General features: G+C 38.3%; 1 protein-coding gene across 8 annotated transcripts in view; it reads left to right on the top strand.

The window, feature by feature from the left end:
- Positions 1-17,133, top strand: part of DMD (dystrophin) — a 1,139,896-nt gene that overhangs the window by 347,430 nt on the left and 775,333 nt on the right. For all 8 annotated transcript variants that reach the window (XM_064473561.1, XM_064473589.1, XM_064473531.1 and 5 more), the window contains exons 15-16: positions 6,536-6,715; positions 12,563-12,738. In XM_064473561.1, coding sequence (XP_064329631.1) covers positions 6,536-6,715; positions 12,563-12,738 — 356 coding nt within the window. The remainder of the gene's footprint in view (positions 1-6,535; positions 6,716-12,562; positions 12,739-17,133) is intronic.

A 17,133-nucleotide genomic window follows, 5' to 3' on the forward strand; every position in this document is an offset into this window, starting at 1 on the left:
TTTTTCTTCTTTTTCCCTCTGTAACTCTTTAGGGGCTGTATTGGTTTAACCCCAGCCAGCAACTAAGCACCACAAAGCTGTCCACTCACCCATCCCTGCCACTCCCTACAGTGGGATGGGGAGGCGAATCAGAAGAGTAAAAGTGCAGAAACTTGTGGGTTGAGATAAGAACAGTTTAATAACTGAAATAAAATTATATAGCAGTAGTAATAGTAATTATAATAATAGCAACAACAATAATATTATACAAAGCAAGTGATGTTCAGCACAGTTGCTCACCACAGACTTGGATTTTAATTAAAGATTACTTAGGATTAAATCAACTTCTTTGTGAAGGAAAGGAACTTTTCACGTAGTCAGTTGTCTCAGTGCATATGCTTCTTAGAATTTCTAGTAATCTAATGTGTAAGCATTCTTGAAGTTGACTGCAAGCCAAGATTTTATTAATGCATAATAAATTAGAGGCAACTCAGGATGCTTTAGAGTACCTTCATGAAGAAATATCATGGCAAGAAATTCAGATTTATTCAGTAAATTAGTCCTTGTGGATTTCGGCAAGTTGCTGGAGGAAATAGGAACTGGGAGTTGAAATGTTTATCACAAATTGTGAAGTAGCAGGCTACCAATGGTTTGAAAGTGTTATGGGTAAGACCAGTTTGGGTACCTTTCAGAATTTCTTGGAAATATGATGTTAAGAAGGAAATACTTTCCTTTAGTAGTATTTTGATAAATTGGTTGATTAAATAAATACACATTTTTACAAAGTTCATTATGTTGCCAGCATAAATTGTTAAGCATCACTTTCATGAAAGCATTGATGGTCTCATGAAAGTGAGTGTTTGAACATGAGAGTAAATAAGGTGATTTTTCCATCCCCCTGAACCTCAACAAGGATTATGCCATCCTTGACAGAACAGGTGGGGGTTATTAATAGTAACTTAATCTTCTTTGCATGTGAATAAACTATGTTTTTAGAAACAGCTGATCCATAATGCAATAGTTTAGATATTTAAATGTTGATGGTATGGTGGAGAAACGCTGCCTCTTTAGTGTCTTTGATTTGTAGCAGAAAAATATTTTCTACCTTTGGAACTCCTTTATTAGGTTTTAGATGTAGTAACATTCATCTCCAAACTCCAGTGACTTTGTATTTCTACCTTCACACAATACCATATTTTCAGGAGTTTTAGGGATGAGGATTTATTATTTTAGTCTTCTCTGAATCATGAGGAATTTGTGTTAAAGCATTACCCACATGAAAATTCTTGTCAGAGTATATATTCTTCCACTCTTGGACTGGCCTTCAGAAATAGGGAAAAATGGGATCCTGACATGCAAATCATGCCTCTCTTTGACATATTTTAGTTTGGCCATAGAGATGTGTCTGTACGTAGTAAAAGAGATGCTGTCACCAAAAATCACCTTTATAATTGGGCCAGCTTGTTCCAGAATTGTAAAGGTGAGTCTCTGGGGCAATAAGCATACATGCTTTTACTGATATAAAAATGTTTATATTCTTAAAAAAATGGTAGCTCTATCCCTCAGTTGTCTAATCATTTCCAACAGGAAATTACAGTATTAGTTTGTCCCATTAGATCTTAAGAATTTTAGGTTTGATATCACGATACAGCATAAGAGCTTCCAACCTGTTTTTCCTGTCTCTCATATATGCACAACTTGGCAAGATTAAGGTCATGTTCTTTAGCCAGATTTCAGTCTCTTAAGCCTAAAGGCAATTTCTGAAGGTATTTTGTTAAACCACTTAGCATTATGCCTGTTCATTTGAAATTCTACAACCTTCTTAAAGTGCCTGAAGTGAAATAGGTCTGTTGAGATGCTGTTCACAGTATGAAAAAAAAAGTTGACTCTTACATCACATTAATCAGTACATCACCTAGTAACAAACAGAAGGTAAAATAAGAATGAACAGCTGGTAGTTTTCATGCATGTTTGCAGTTCAGGATACTTCTGAAGAAATCAGGATTTAAATACTGCTTGCTGATGCAGAAATATATCAGTGTCTTCTCCGTGGTAATTTTTTCTCAAGATGGGAAATACACTTTTAATTTTAGTTAAGACAGTAAGTCTGTTAGTAAGCACTATTTTAAGCACTATTAATGCTTAAAAGTAAGCTTTCATTTACCAATATTCATTAAACTAGTAGTTAGTATTTTCAGACAGTAATAAAGATTTTGAGTTAAGCAGAAACATTGAGATAGTTCCTGAACCAGAATCTCCATACATGGATTCCTGGTTTAGGATTGCTGGAAGATGTCTGCAGCCCAATTTCTGATTTTTTGACTTAGTGTAAACAAGCATGTGTTGCCCCTGAATTTGATCCTTTCTAATGATTTGACTGCAGACTCACCATTATTAACTAATATTAGTTCTCTGTAGATTCTTTCTCAGATGTGATTGTCTCAAACTGGGAGAAGGAGGACAAGTTAAAACATTTTAAATAAAACTATGTAAATTAAACTTTGATATTCAACTTGGTGTCAGAATCCTCTAATGAATAGAGGTTGAAATATACTCTGGGCAGTGGAAGACAAAAATGTTTTTAATTCTGCCTAACAGAAGAGAGATTCAGAATGTCACAAAGATTATGATGTTGTGGTGGGTTAGCCTTGGCTGGCTGTGAGGTGCCACTCTCTCACTCCCCTTCCTCAGCAAGACAAGGGCAGAAAATAAGATGAAAAGCTCATTGGTTGAGATGAGGGCATGGAGGTCACTCACCAATTACTGTCACAGGCAAAACAGACTCAACTTGTAGAAGTTTAATTTAATTTATTGCCAACTAATCAGAGTAGGATAATGAGAAATAAGAACAATCTTAAAACACCTTCCCCCATCTGTCCCTTCTTGCCAGGCTCAACTTCACTCCCAACTTCTCTACCTCCTCCCTCTGAGTGGTGCAGGAGGATGAGGAATGGGGGTTGCAGTCAGTTCATAACGCTTTGTCTCTGTTGGAACTTCCTCTTCATACCGTTTCCCTGATCCTTTTTGGGGTCCCAACAATGGGAGACAGTCCTTTCCATGGGGTGCAGTCCTTCAGGAACAGACTGCTCCAGTCTGGGTCCCTGCAGGGCCACAGCTCCTGCTCCAGCACAAGATTTCCACAGGATCACAGCTTTTTCCAGGCACATCCACCTGCTCCAGCAAGGGATCATCCATGGGCTTCAGAAGGACAACCTGCCTCACTATGGTCTTCACCACGGACTGCAGAAGAATTTCTGCTCCAGCTCCTGGAGCACCTCTTCTCCCTCCTCCTTCTCTGACCTCAGTGTCTTCAGGGCTGTTTCTCACATTTTCTCACTCCTCTCTCTCACTGCTGCTGCGCAGCATTTTTTACCCTTTCTTAATGATACTTTCACAAAGGCACCACTGGGGTCACTGATGGGCGCACTTTTGGGCAGTGGTGGGTCTGTTTTGGATCCATCTGGAACTGGTTCTATCTGACATGGGGGCAGCCCCCAGTGCCTTCTCACAGAACCCACCCTTGTAGCATCCCTGCTGCCAAAATCTTGCCATGTAAACCCAGTACAGATGCTGTCCCTCTTCTTCCCTCAACTTTATCAGTCACAATTTCATTGTTATTGAAATGAATGAGTAAAATTTATTTTTGGTCAGTGTCGCAATTCACCCAGTTCTAACATTGTGTTAAAATTGATCGCAAGTCAGTGAGATTTCTTCTTAACTTATACACTGTACCCATGATATCTGTTTGTAAGAATTTTTGTTCAGATAAAAGCAGGTTCTTTCAATATATATTTGTGTTTTAATATCTTAAATGGCGCGTTTCAGCGGATTCATTCAGTATATGTATGTGAAAGTTTATGTCCTTTGTCATTAACTCTCTTCTGGGATCTGCTTAGTCTAAAGGTCAGAAAAACTATTTAGGCTTTACTACTTTGTGCATTTATTAATACTGACTTTATTTATTTTCTGATATTGCTGGGTAGTTGCTCTGGTTCTAAAAATATTTCCTTAAAGCAAATTTTTATTTTTATTTTTAATTTTCCACCTACCATTTATTCGTCTTGCTATAATTGTCTCTGAATTCTTACACAAGGCAAAGGGTGACAAAGCATGGACTAAGATGGAGGATGTCGTGCATTGAGAATGTAAAACATAAGTGGACAGACTGAGGTGAAATTTTACTGTCATTTATGGCACAGGTTTGATAGGTTGTTTTCACATCCTGTGTCTAAATTTTGCAGCCTGTAAAATGAAGATGATGGTTTCCTCTTTTTTGTAAAGCATGCTGAGATCTACTGCAAAGGTATACAAGATCTAGGTCTATACATTTATAGTAAAGAGTCCATTAATATAGCGTTAAATCTTCTTTTGCTTCACTTAATGCAAATTTCGTTACTTATAAGGAGATATAAATTAGATATTAAACCATTTTTTACTGGAATAAATCTCAGCAGCCAAACAATTATTTTACAGCAGGTGTTGCTGATCAGAATAGTACAATGAGCAAAGAAAGCTTTTGGTGATGTTTAAGGAAAAGGAAAACAGCAGTAGTTAAAAACTTGAAAACAAAAAACAACTAGTGGAAGTACATTGCCAATAAATAAGGAAACCACGTTATAATGTTCAAATATTGGAGTTTTCAATATGCCCTTGACAGAAGTTATGACTGAGTTATTTGACAATTTCATAAAGCAAACAGTACCATTTATTCTTTTGCAGACTGGTAAACTAGTCATATTTTGTTGCTAGCTCATTAGTATTTTAGGTCTATTCTTGAACCAGAAAAAAAACAACCCCAAAACCCAAACCCTAGAGTATATTATTTGTTACTGTAGCACATTGACAGGTTTTCAGTAAGGAAATGTGAAAACAGAGTCCTCCAGTATATTTTTACAGGTTAACTAGAGCTATCACAAAAGCATATCAGGTAGTAATGAGTGGTACCTTTGCCATAGAAAGTTTTAGCATCCTTCTCATCCTAGTGTTTCACTTATCAGTTGTGCTCCATGTGTCTGGGATTGATGCCGCACTCATTTGTGTATTATACAGCTGTTGTCAGCTGTAGAGGTTGGAAATAAAACACACTTGTTGAGAATTCACTAATCATGTTTCATAGGAGACCATTTTTGATTATTTCAGTCAGTGTATGTGGTGGCTTTCACGTGAGCTTTTTATGACACTAGGCAAAAAAATCCTAAAAAAACCCCCATTAAATATATCAATCCTTGAAATTTTAAGAAGGTAAATTGTTTTACAACTACTCTGCTCCCTCTGTTAGATCTGCTACTATTCAAAGAGATTCTTCGATATAAAGTGTGTTAGCTGCTAATTTTTAGGGACGTCATTTTTAAATTAACTTTATCTAACCTTAGTAATTATGAAGTTTCTGACCATATCTGAATAGAAAGAGTATTGATTACACAGGCTATGAATCTTTCTCTTACTGAGCTGTATTTTAGATTGCAATTTTGGATGATATGGCTACAGGAAAGTATATGTAGACTAAATTCTGTTGTCTAAATATTTGTTTAATTATCCCTTTCATGCCTTCGGGATTAGATTGCAATCCTCAGCTGCATAGAGAGTTCAAAATTTGGCCATGGTTAGCACAGATTAGGGTGTAGAGAATGAATGCTTAAGGTATGAAAATCAGTGGAGTAAACCAGCAGAGGCATTAAAAAATGAACCCAGGTGAGAACTGGTGCTATGGATGACTCTTGGATCTGTGAAGAGCCTACTTTATAGATAGGTTTGCACATATAGGTCTCACGACTTTCAAGATCCCTTGGCAGTTTACTGAAGTAGAGATGTGAAGACTGACAGTTTCTCCTTTTCCATTATCATCCATGTGTTCAAGCTGTATGGCAGCTTGCAGAACACAGAGGATGTGCACAAGAGTTTCCAGGCTCCCAGGTGCAGAGCCCTTTCCTCGCCACATTCAGCATAGCTTCTGGGGTCCCCAAGGCTTCCCCATCCCCTGGGAGGTTACTGCTGTGTAACCAGAGCCTGCCAAGATCTGAGGAAGATGGAAGTGCATGATTCTTCATACTGCCAAAACCAAACTTATCTTCTTTGAGCTCTCTTCTTTTTTCATCCTGGTTTGAGATCAAATCTTATTTTTCTAGAAAACAGTTTTTTTCCCAGTGAGTTTTAATATGCAATATATGACAAAGTACAAGAAAACTTTAAGGAAACATTGTTTGAAATGTTGATATAGTTTTTAACATTAGTGCAGTTTTAAGGTTATTAATGTCACACAGCTGTTAGCTTTTTGATTTATGTTGCCACCTGAGGCATGCTGTGATGTCTGGAGTTGCTCCACCTGTCATGTTGTATTGCTTTGTGAAGTGCAATGTGTCCATTCCACTATGTCAGCTCTGCCAGCAGTTTTTACAGTCACAACAGCATGGAAATATAGGAGTTTTTATGAAACACCATTACCTTTTTTCAGTTCTTTATGACGTTCTCTTTAGGATTTTTCTTCTAAGTTTGTTGGTTTGGGATTTTTTTCCCCTGTATGAATTACTGTTCTTCCTGCTGTTGCTTTGTTTAACAGATCCTAAAAGGAGATCTAGAAATGAAAAGGCAAATGATGGGTAAGCTGAAGTCGCTCAGCCAAGACCTCCTTGTAGCTGTGAAAAATAAAACAGTGGCTCAAAAGCTGGAAAGTCGTCTTGAAAGTTTCGCGCAGCGCTGGGATAGCCTTGTGCAGAAGGTGGAGAGCAATTCTAAACAGGTTTGTTAAAACCATCATCTTGTCAGTTGCCAACTGTCAAATTCTTTGCCAGTCAAGTGCTTGAAGTAGTTTTGCTGCTCTTCATCATATTATTTTAAATTTTTTCTCTGCATGATTGCTTAAGACATATTTTGTTTTTAGGACAGCATAGTACAACTGCAATATAACTTTCCAGAATTTTATTTCTCTCCTCTGCTTTTTATCTCTACAGTGTTGATTACTTTATTGGGTTGTTAACTGTGCTTTTAGGGATGATATGATCCATAATGAAAATAATACTTTTTCCAGTTAATTTATTACTAACCTATAATGGTTGGTCACTGCAAATGCACTGTTTTTATGGCTGTCTCTGTGGAATAGCACTTGGTCCGAAATTAGTGTGAGAAGTGTTTGCTAGTAAAGAGACATTATTTTTATTTCTTTTCAACAGTGGAAGTTTATAATAGATTACTGCTTTACTTCTGCTTATGTTATGCTCATTTGGTTATTAAAAAGAGAGGCCATAAAAGGAGAAGTTTCTTGGAAAAATAAAGAAATCAATCCATACCAGTGGCCAAAATGCCAATGAAAAAAGAATATAATCTGCTGTTATCTTGCCCAGCTCCTTTATGTTAACCTTAATATATTAAAACAGAAATTGAGATTTTGAACTTTCACATTTTTAAACCAGATAACAAAAATTAATGCTCTGGTGTAGTACCAAAAACACATCCATTGATTTTCCCTAGCCTTCTGTCAGCATCTCTCTCTTATTGGATTTAAACCCAAATCAGCTCACTTTTTTCCATTCCATTATCTCATTAATATTGAGTTAGTTTTGTGCTATCATTGTATGACTGGTGAAATGGGAACAGACATTAAGACTTTTTAATGGCAACAGAGAGCAGAATGTTACTGCATGCACCTCTGTCCTGTCCCTAGAGGGCCTCTCATTGTTCTGGTCAGTTTGATTCGATTCCCTTCACTATGCGGCACTTTTTTGTTGCTATATACTAATGCTTCTACCACATTATGTTTGGGTAATTAAATCAAAGACGCCATACTTCCAGTAGTGATCTGAATACCTCTAAATAACCTTGCTTCCGATTCATACCTTAATCTTCTAGTTTGCTCTGTGATACAGTTTTTGTGTAGCTGAAGTTGGAAAAAACAGTTTGGAAGAACAGAAGAAAATGGGGAAAGGGTACAATTCCACTTAGTGACATAAGGCAAATCCTGTTTGTTCTACACAGCATTTATACCAGTTGAAAATTTGATTTAACTCTTGTATATTTGCTGTAGGAAACCTGTTGTTTCAATGCAGAGGAAAATCCAGAGATGCATTTTTAATTTGGAATGGCTAGGGCCATGTGATCTGAAGAAGTTAGTAAGTCAGTCGAGAGCGTTTAAGAGTTATTTAGATTGCTGATCAATCCTAAAAGCAGATACTAGTTTTGAAAATGGAACTCTGCAGAAAAAAAATAGCCTCCTCGTGAAGTGAGCAGTCCTGAGGCTATACATCCATACATCACAGAGCAGTGCCGGTGGGAGATGCTTTGGATTCCCAAAACAGTGTAACTGTCTTATCATAGCAGCACACTTCAGTAGATAAGCTTTTCCTCCAAGGAGAAGCTACTTTGCTTTGCACAGAGCTGGTATGCTGTTGTGGGCATATTGCTTCAAATTCTGGAGATGCTGCACATTCAGTGCTAAATGAAGGACTGCTTCCTAAGGCACTGTTACACAGTTTAGATAGGTCCTCTGTGAGATACTGATGGTGTACTTTTTGCCATGTGTTTCTATCTAGGCAAGGCAGATAATGTTAGTGGGGTTTATACATTTATTCATTACAGAGCTCATTGATAACTTCAGACTGAAAAAAATAAAAGGCCTCTAAAAGATCTAATTATTCTCTCTGATCATGAAGTGAGGAAGAGGGGAATTGGAAGGGGGTGACAAATACAATATTTTTCACTAATATCTATCAGAAAATGTATACTTTATTTATCAATCTTAGATATTGACTTCAAAATGAACTTTATTTCATTCATTAATAATTCTCATAGTCCCTTCCTAATTACAGTTTTGTCATTAGTTATTTCCCCTCCCTCTCTTACTAAAGTGTCACTAAATGATTAACTTGTTAACAAAATAAGAAACTAAATAGAGGAGACTAGTTCAGCTTCAGTTCAAAGCTGATTCTCCAGCTAGACATATAAGCAGTTATACATCCCAAAGGAAAAGTGCAGAAAGTAGAACGTGAGTCCTCCCACATTTAGCTGAATTCATTGCTACTGAATTTAAGCATCTAATCTGAACTCATGGCTGAAGCTTCTGCTGCAAATGAGTGGATGGCAAGGGTGAGAAAGAGAGATACCTTTTAAAAAGCAGTTTGTCCTCATCATGAAAATGTCAACTTTCCTTCTTTGACGACACAGTGGAGACAAGGACAAGGACAACTTGCTTAGAGTGGATGCATAACTTTTAGAAACTCTAAACCCACCTTTGGTAAGTTCATTATGCTTCACTAAATTGTACTGAAAACCTTCCCGAACTAAAGAAAACACCATTCCTCATCTGAATTTCCCCACTCACATACATACATTTCATCAAAGAACAGATGACAGCTCCAAAAGTGGGTGTTAAGGAAAATTATGAGTTTATCAGGACTGAGGGCACTTCTGAAGGCAGTAATAAATGATGGCATTAAAGAAAGGCTGCTGTATAAAAGAGAAATAAAATGACATAAAACTACTGAAGTGCTATACAGACATTGTACATACGTTTGCCTGTAGAGGATGAAAAGGAAGATTTAAATTTGTCCACTCTGAAAAGAGATGAGTTTTAACATGTTTCTAAGATGAGCTTGCTGATGTGAAACTGCAGGCAAGCGTTGTATTTTGAAAGCCTTTTAATGTGCAGCCTTGTGAGTCACCTTAGCATTTTCCATATGATTTTCTAGTGGGTTAAAGGCCTAAACTGTTTTGCCCCTTCCCAGATTCATATTTGTTTGTCAGGAGCTTAGAAGGATGAGGAAACTATACTGTCATTAGTTGGACTGTCTTTGACTTATACATGAAACACTACCTCAGTGATTAGATTTAAGAGGTGGTGTGTTGTTTGTTTAATTTTTGGGTTATTTTTTTTTTGTTGGGTTGGTGGGGTTTTTATTTGTCTGTGTTTGCTTTTGTTTGGGGTTTTTTGTTTGTTTGTTTTGCCAGGGAAGCTAATAAAAGCTACTTCATTTTTAGTACTTCCCTAATTTTTCAGGGTTTTTCTTTTACCCTGTAAAGTGTGTGCACTCTTTACATGTGGATCAACTTAATCTTGCAGAACTACATTGCAGTGTAATCTTCAGTACCTTTTAGTCTTACCCAGTCTCTAATTAGACTTATTATGAACTTCAAAGTCACATCTCCATTTTCTTTTTGAAGTATATAGTATTTAACCTACACTCCTATTGTTTCAGCATGAAAAACACTTCTTTACCATTTTGACATGTAAATCATTACCCCCTACAGCATCTTGACTTGACTGCTCTGAGCATACGACAATTGCACTGCCTGCTTTTGAAACAGTCACCAGCTGAAACTATTACTCCTGTATAATTGGTGGTATGCTGCAGATGACTCCTACAGTGCCCTAGCTGTGGTTTAGACCTTCTTCACTGTAGACTGTATCTGGTATTGAATGGCAAATAGAAACATGACAGGATATGACCTCAGGTGTCAGACACATCACCCTATCATTGATTTTTTTATAAAACTGAGTGTAATAAGAATTTTGTCATAAGAGGAAAGGGAGACTGTACCCAAAACTGAATTTAAGGAACAAGCAATTATTTGAAGCATTCTTAGCTACAGAGACAACCCAGGAAAAGATGACATCAGGTGTTACCCTCAAATTCCATAGAACCCTACACCTCAGAAGCTTGAATTTGCTTCTCCTTTCTGCCCCATAACAAAATTAATTAAAAATAAAATTGAAAAGAATGCTGTATAAAGTTTTAATAAAACTATATGGAAACTTTTCCTTATTATTGTCATGATTTCTGTAGCTGAAAATACCAGTCAATACATGCTGTTGAGTGAACTAAAATGAGATTATTAACACATAATATTGTAGTGATTAAAAAGTCAAGTGGGTTTCTTTCTTTTCCAAAATTTTGTGTAGTTCATACATTAGCTAAGTCCCTGCAGTTCACAAGCGGCTTAGTCCAATTGACATAATTAATCCAGAGATCAAAAAAAATATTCTGCTTTGGATCTTAATTTTTTAGTTTTCTGAGTAGTCCAGAGGCTCGAAAGCCTAGACAGCTGGTCAATTCTACAGGGGGAAGCACAGCATTGACCTGACTGCTTTAAGGAAGATTGCCAAAATTACAGTGACAATGGACTTCCCTACTCATCACTTTCACTGGCAGACTGGACAAAAGCAGGAAGACTTTTTTTGTTTTGAAGCCCATGTGACAGATTCGGCCATGTTGGCAGGAACTTGGTTTTTTTCAAGGTTTTTTCAGCTTTATTGGTGTTGCCTGCTGAGAATAGGCTGGTTGCTAACATTATCCCTCCCTTTCCTTGTCACTCTATTTTTTCAGTATAAGAAAGTATTGTGGCAAAGGAGTTATAGTTACCTGGTATGCCTCTTCTCCATTGTTTATAGAAACACGAATATCTCAATAACTACGGTAACTCAATACTCTTACAGAGTTTCTGACACAAGATTATTTATGTATGTGTATAAGTGTCACGGAATTTTAGATACTGGTATTCCTGCCACTGAATTGGAAAGTCTTTCTAATTCTTGCACATTGGCAATATGCAAATAAGGAAATAGGCAATAAGGGCTCTCCTGGTGCACAGCTTTTCCTGCTCCTGGTATAACTCCTTTTTTATTTTCCATTTCACTGCCCTTAAACTGTGAGGTGGTTACAGGCACTGTAACCAGTGTATTCTGATAAATGAGCCATCATTTAACAGAAACAAAAAAAGTCATCCATTTCTCAGGAGCTAAGGAACTTAAGAACAGCTGCCCATGTTTAAGTGGGACGTTTGTATTTTGGTGTTATATGGAAACAAATATAAACAGGCAGTACATGTACAACTAGTATATTTCAAACAAATTTGAGCAGAAATTATTTCTCATAATTCCTTTTTTTTTTTTTTAATGCAGCTGAATCACATGAAGAATTTATTTTTTCACAGTACCAGGCAAAGTTAAATCCATTAGATTGGCAGTGTTTACAGTGTTACATATTATGTGTATTAATATCTGTTATGACCCCTTAACATTAGGTTTTAATTATGGAATAACACCGATGCGTATTAATTTGCCTTCTACTGCATGTTTTCTAATTTAAGATTTCCTGACAGAAAGCTAACTGCCCTTTTGTGCAACTAGGTTGTGATGAATTACATTGTAGTTTGAAAATTATTATAAATGGTAAAAATAACAATTGGTAATTTAGTGCTGTTACCATGACTTTATTACCTCTCAAAGAATAAATCTTCAGAATGGAGGTAGAGTACCATACAGCAATAGTAACATTTTATGTATTTGCTATCATTCAATTCCCTCATAAAATTGACCATTCATTTCTTTTCTTCATTCAGCATGATTTAGAGGGAGCCATAAGTTCATTCTGTTTCTGATCTTTTCTGATTTTGATATTGACTTCCGCAGATATCTTGTTCACACAGGACAGGACAGATAAACCAATCTGATTTGAGTTGCATATAGTGTTAATTTTTTTCTGAAGGTCAACCTATGATCAGACAGGAGCAGTTTCTCATTATTTTCTATTGCTACTCCAGTCTTCACTGAAGTCTTTCAAACAATGTGTGACCTCTGTTTTAATACTTCTCACAGATTTCACAGGCTGTCACTACCACTCAGACATCACTAACACAGACAACTGTAATGGAAACTGTAACTATGGTGACCACAAGAGAACAAATCCTGGTTAAGCACGGTAAAGAGGAACTCCCACCTCCTCCACCCCACAAAAAGAGGCAACTCCTTCTGGATTCAGAAATTAGGAAGAGGTGAGAATTATTTAGAGACGCAGAGAGAAGACTGGTAGAGTTTGAATGAGAATGCAAAAATAGTCATTTGACTGCGATACCTTGCTGTACACTTTTTTGAGATAAAATTATATTTCTGTTCTCTATTAAGGTACCAACTGATTATTATCTTTCTTTATTCAGGATGAGTTGTGGAATTTTTTGTGCTTTCAGCCCAACTCTTTTGCAATATAGAATGTTAATCAATACATACCATTCTGATAGTAATTATAGTCAGTAGAAGTCTTTATGTATGGCATTGTGGGAGTCCCACTTGACTGTAGTTTGAAGCTTGAAGGACAAGAGCATTCCATTAGTTCTTAGCTTTTTACATTCTTTAAAAAGAATTTTTAATAGTTAGAATACATGTAGTAGAGATATTACCTGGTTTCGAAAGTTCAAATGTGTTTTTTCTGGCTTGTGGGTCAGCAATAGACATAACAGTTCTGCAGAGGCAGTTAATATTTGGTGAATTGTACAGTATCACTATTTCAGGTTTTTTCCTGCGTAACTCCAAGTACAAGTAACAAGGGATTTTAAACTAATACTGAACACTTAATAAAGTCACAAGAAAAGTTTCTGATGAGTTGAAGTAGAATTGGCTAAAGCACTAAACTCCTGAATAAGATGCTAAGAAGCTAGAACTCAAACACTCATTGTAATGTTTGTTTTGGTGTTGTGGTTTAACCCCAGCTGGCAACTAAGCATCGCACAGCTGCTCGCTCACTCCCCCACTGCGAGATGGGGAAGAGAATCAGAAGAGTAAAAGTGAGAAAACTGGTGGGTTGAGATAGAGACAGTTTAACAAATAAAGCAAAAGCCATGCGCACAGGCAAAGCAAAACAAGGAATTCATTCACTCCTTGCCATGGACAGGCAGGTGTTCAGCCATCCCCAGGAAAGCAGGGCTTTTCTCCATCACGCATAATGGTTACTTGGGAAGAAAAATGCCATCACTCTGAAAGTCCTCCCCTCTTCTTTCTTCTTCCCCCAGCTTTATATAGTGAGCATAATGTCATATGGTATGAAATATCCCTTTGGTCAGTTGGGATCAGCTGTCCTGGCTGTGTCTCCTCCCCACCTACTTGTGGGGTTGTGTGAGAAGCAGAAAAGGCCTTGACTCTGTGGAAGCCCTGCTCAGCAGTAACAAAAACATCCCTGTGTTATCAACACTGTTTTCAGCACAGTCTAATTTTATACTGAGAATTATAAATTCCATGTGTTTTAGCTATTGTCTGTCTAAAGCATTACAACTAGCAAGGATATATATACATTTATAGAGTCATAGAATGTCCTGAGTTGGAAGGGACCCACAAGGATCATCAAGTCCAACTCCTGTCTGTCACGATCCACTGTTGGGTTGAACAGTTTGGCAGAGGTTAAACGCCCTTGCTTTCCACCCAACCCCGGGTAGCTCTAGGTGCTTGGGGGTGGATGGACTTAACTTCTGATTAATTCAAGTGTTTTATTGTGTCTAGGTCTCAGAAACAGAATTAAGACTCAAAATGGAGTCAAGTGCCAAGTCACTTTATTTGGCCAACCACAAGTATGCAAGAGAAAAGGAGAAAAAGAGAGAAGAGTGAGAAAGGGAGAGAGAGAGAGAGTTGCGATAGCTGCCACCACAGATCTGTGGCATCCCGTTGGTTCGACGTATCTTTGAATCCAGTGGGAGAACGTTCTTCATTCTTCTTTCTTCTTGCATCTTCCTTCTTCCCTTCCCTTCCTGCTGGTGTCCACTGTTCTCAGAACTGTTTTTCATACCCACACCTACCATTCAGCGATGGGGACGCATGCCCAGTACCATCACTAGAGGGCCTAGAGGGTCTGAGCCCCTCATATGTTGTCAGTCTAGCCTTGGCCCAGGCACATGCGCAGAGGACTAGGGCTATGTGCTCCGAGGCAACAGGATACACATGTGTTCCTGTTAGGTCAAACTGTCCTGGTTGCGATGGTGATGAGGTTTCGGTGTTTAAACTGTCCAGCTTGGTTGCCGTGGTGGTTAAAACTGTCCTGCCAACAATGTTGAGACAAGTTTCTAGTCCCTTACACTGTCCCTGCACAAAACAACACCAAAATTCACACTGTGTGTCTGAGGGCATTGTCCAAGTACTTCCTGAATGTCATTAGGTTTGGTGCCATGACTGCCTCCCTGGGGAGCCTGTTCCAGTGCTCCACCACCCTCTGGGACAAGAACCTTTTCCTAAGATCCAACCTAAACCTCCCCTGGCACATCTTCCTGCCATTCCCTTGGGTCCTGTCATCGGTCACCAGAGAGAAGAGATCAGCACCTGCCCCTCCTCCTCCCCTTGTGAGGAAGCTGCAGACCGCGATGAGGTCTGCCCTCAGTCTCCTCTTCTCCAGGCTGAACAAACCAAGTGACTGTAGCTACCTTTCATATGGCTTCCCTCTAAACCCTTCACCAACTTCGTGGCCCTCCTCCGGACACTCTCTAGTAGCTTTATAACCTTAATGTACTGTGGCACCCAAAATTGTACACAGCACTCGAGGTGAGGCCACACCAGCGCAGAGCAGAGTGGGACATTCACCTCCCTCGACTGGCTGTAATGCAGGGCTTGATGCACCCCAGGGCATGGTTGGCCCTTGGCTTCCAGGGCACGTTGTTGGCTTATGTTCAACTTGCCATCAACCAGAACCCTCAGATTCCTCTCACGGACCTGCTCTCCAGCCTCTCGTTCCCCACTCTGTATGTATATCCAGGGTTACTGTGCCCAAGGTGCAAAATCCAACACTTGCCCCTGTTAAACTTCATATGATTGGTGATTGCCCAGCTCTCCAGTCTGTCTAGATCCCTCTGTAGGGCCTCTCTGCCCTTGAGCATGTCAACAGCTCCTCCCGAATTTGTGTCATCAGAAAACTTAATTAGTATTCCTTCCAGTCCTGCATCCAAGTCACTTTGGATGAAGACATTTGGATGAAGACACTTTAAGGAAGACATTAAAGAGTACCAGCCCCAAGATGGATCCCTGTGGATCCCCACTAGTGACTGGCCGCCAGCCCGATGTAACCCCATTTATTATGACCCTTTGAGCCTGACCCATCAGCCAATTGCTCACCCACTGCATTATGCGTTTGTCCAGCTGTGTGCTGGACAGTTTGTCCAGGAGAATACTGTGAGAGACAGTATCAAAAGCTTTACTGAAATCCAAAAAGGTCACATCAACTGGCTTTCCTTGATCAACTAGGTGGGTGACCTTGTCATAGAAAGCAATTAAAGTCGTTTAGCAGCACTTTCGCCACATGAACCCGTGCTGGCAGGGACCAATGACTGCATTGTCTTTTAGGTGTTTTTCAGTAACTCCCAGAAAATAGGATACATTATCAAATTCGAGACTATGATTGCTTGCAGATATATTATTGGCAGACCTTCTACCAAATTAACAATGTTAATGTTTTTTACCATTGCATAGTGGGGTTTGATGGGTTTTGATTTATATTTTGTTATCTAAAAGATGTTCATTCACCATACAAGTTCTGCTTAATTTTTGGTTAAGAATCAAGATATGAACCTTGGAACAATCTCTAGTTCTCAATCTTTGTCTAGGATGCCTTTAGATAATGGAATAAGTTGTGATTTCTTGCATGTACTTAAAATCAAAGTCCTTTTCACTGCAGCACAGAACAGATTTTTTTAATGTGGTAAGAAAGGAAGCTGAATTCTGGCCAGAAGAAGTAGCAGGGAGAAGGGATTTCATTGTTTAATACACTTCAGTATGGTCTAACTACCTGCAATATTGTTCTGTGTGCTGGAGTTACTAGAGCTGTTTTAACGTGGCAATCATACCGTTATATGAGAACTAGTGCAGCATGACTATTCACTGAATACCTGTGAGTGGACCTGTAATATAGTAATGTGCAAAGTAAACGATGTCAGAAATCTCCAGAGCTTAGCAGCAGGATGAATGATGGTTATATTATCTGAAGGCAATGTTTTCCCTTTTAATTTTTCTTTTTTTTGGCATTTTTAACTGAACAGCCAAAGAAAGGCTACGTACCTTTCCTGTTTAGGAAGTCCAAACAGGTGTTCTGGAGTGGGAGGACCAGTCAATAAGCAGCTTCAGAGAAAAACTTTGAAAGGAAACTTTGGGGAAGGAGGTTCAGTTTGGAATAATGGTTATTATGCCTGCTTTTATTAAGACATAAAAATGCAGTCTTAGAAACTGATACATTTGACAGTATGTTTTTGTCTAAATTTGAATAAATTTGTACTGAATATAAGCATAACAGTGGGAGAAGAAAACTCATCTTAAAATTTGGGTTCTCATCTAAAATGTCTAGGTGCATTGGTGACTAGACAACTTTTCATCCATGCTTTCTTTCTGGGTGAACCTCATGGTTGTATTCCCAAACAGACAGTCAG

The sequence above is a fragment of the Phalacrocorax carbo genome, chromosome 1, assembly GCF_963921805.1.
Source record: "Phalacrocorax carbo chromosome 1, bPhaCar2.1, whole genome shotgun sequence".
NCBI lineage: Eukaryota > Metazoa > Chordata > Aves > Suliformes > Phalacrocoracidae > Phalacrocorax > Phalacrocorax carbo.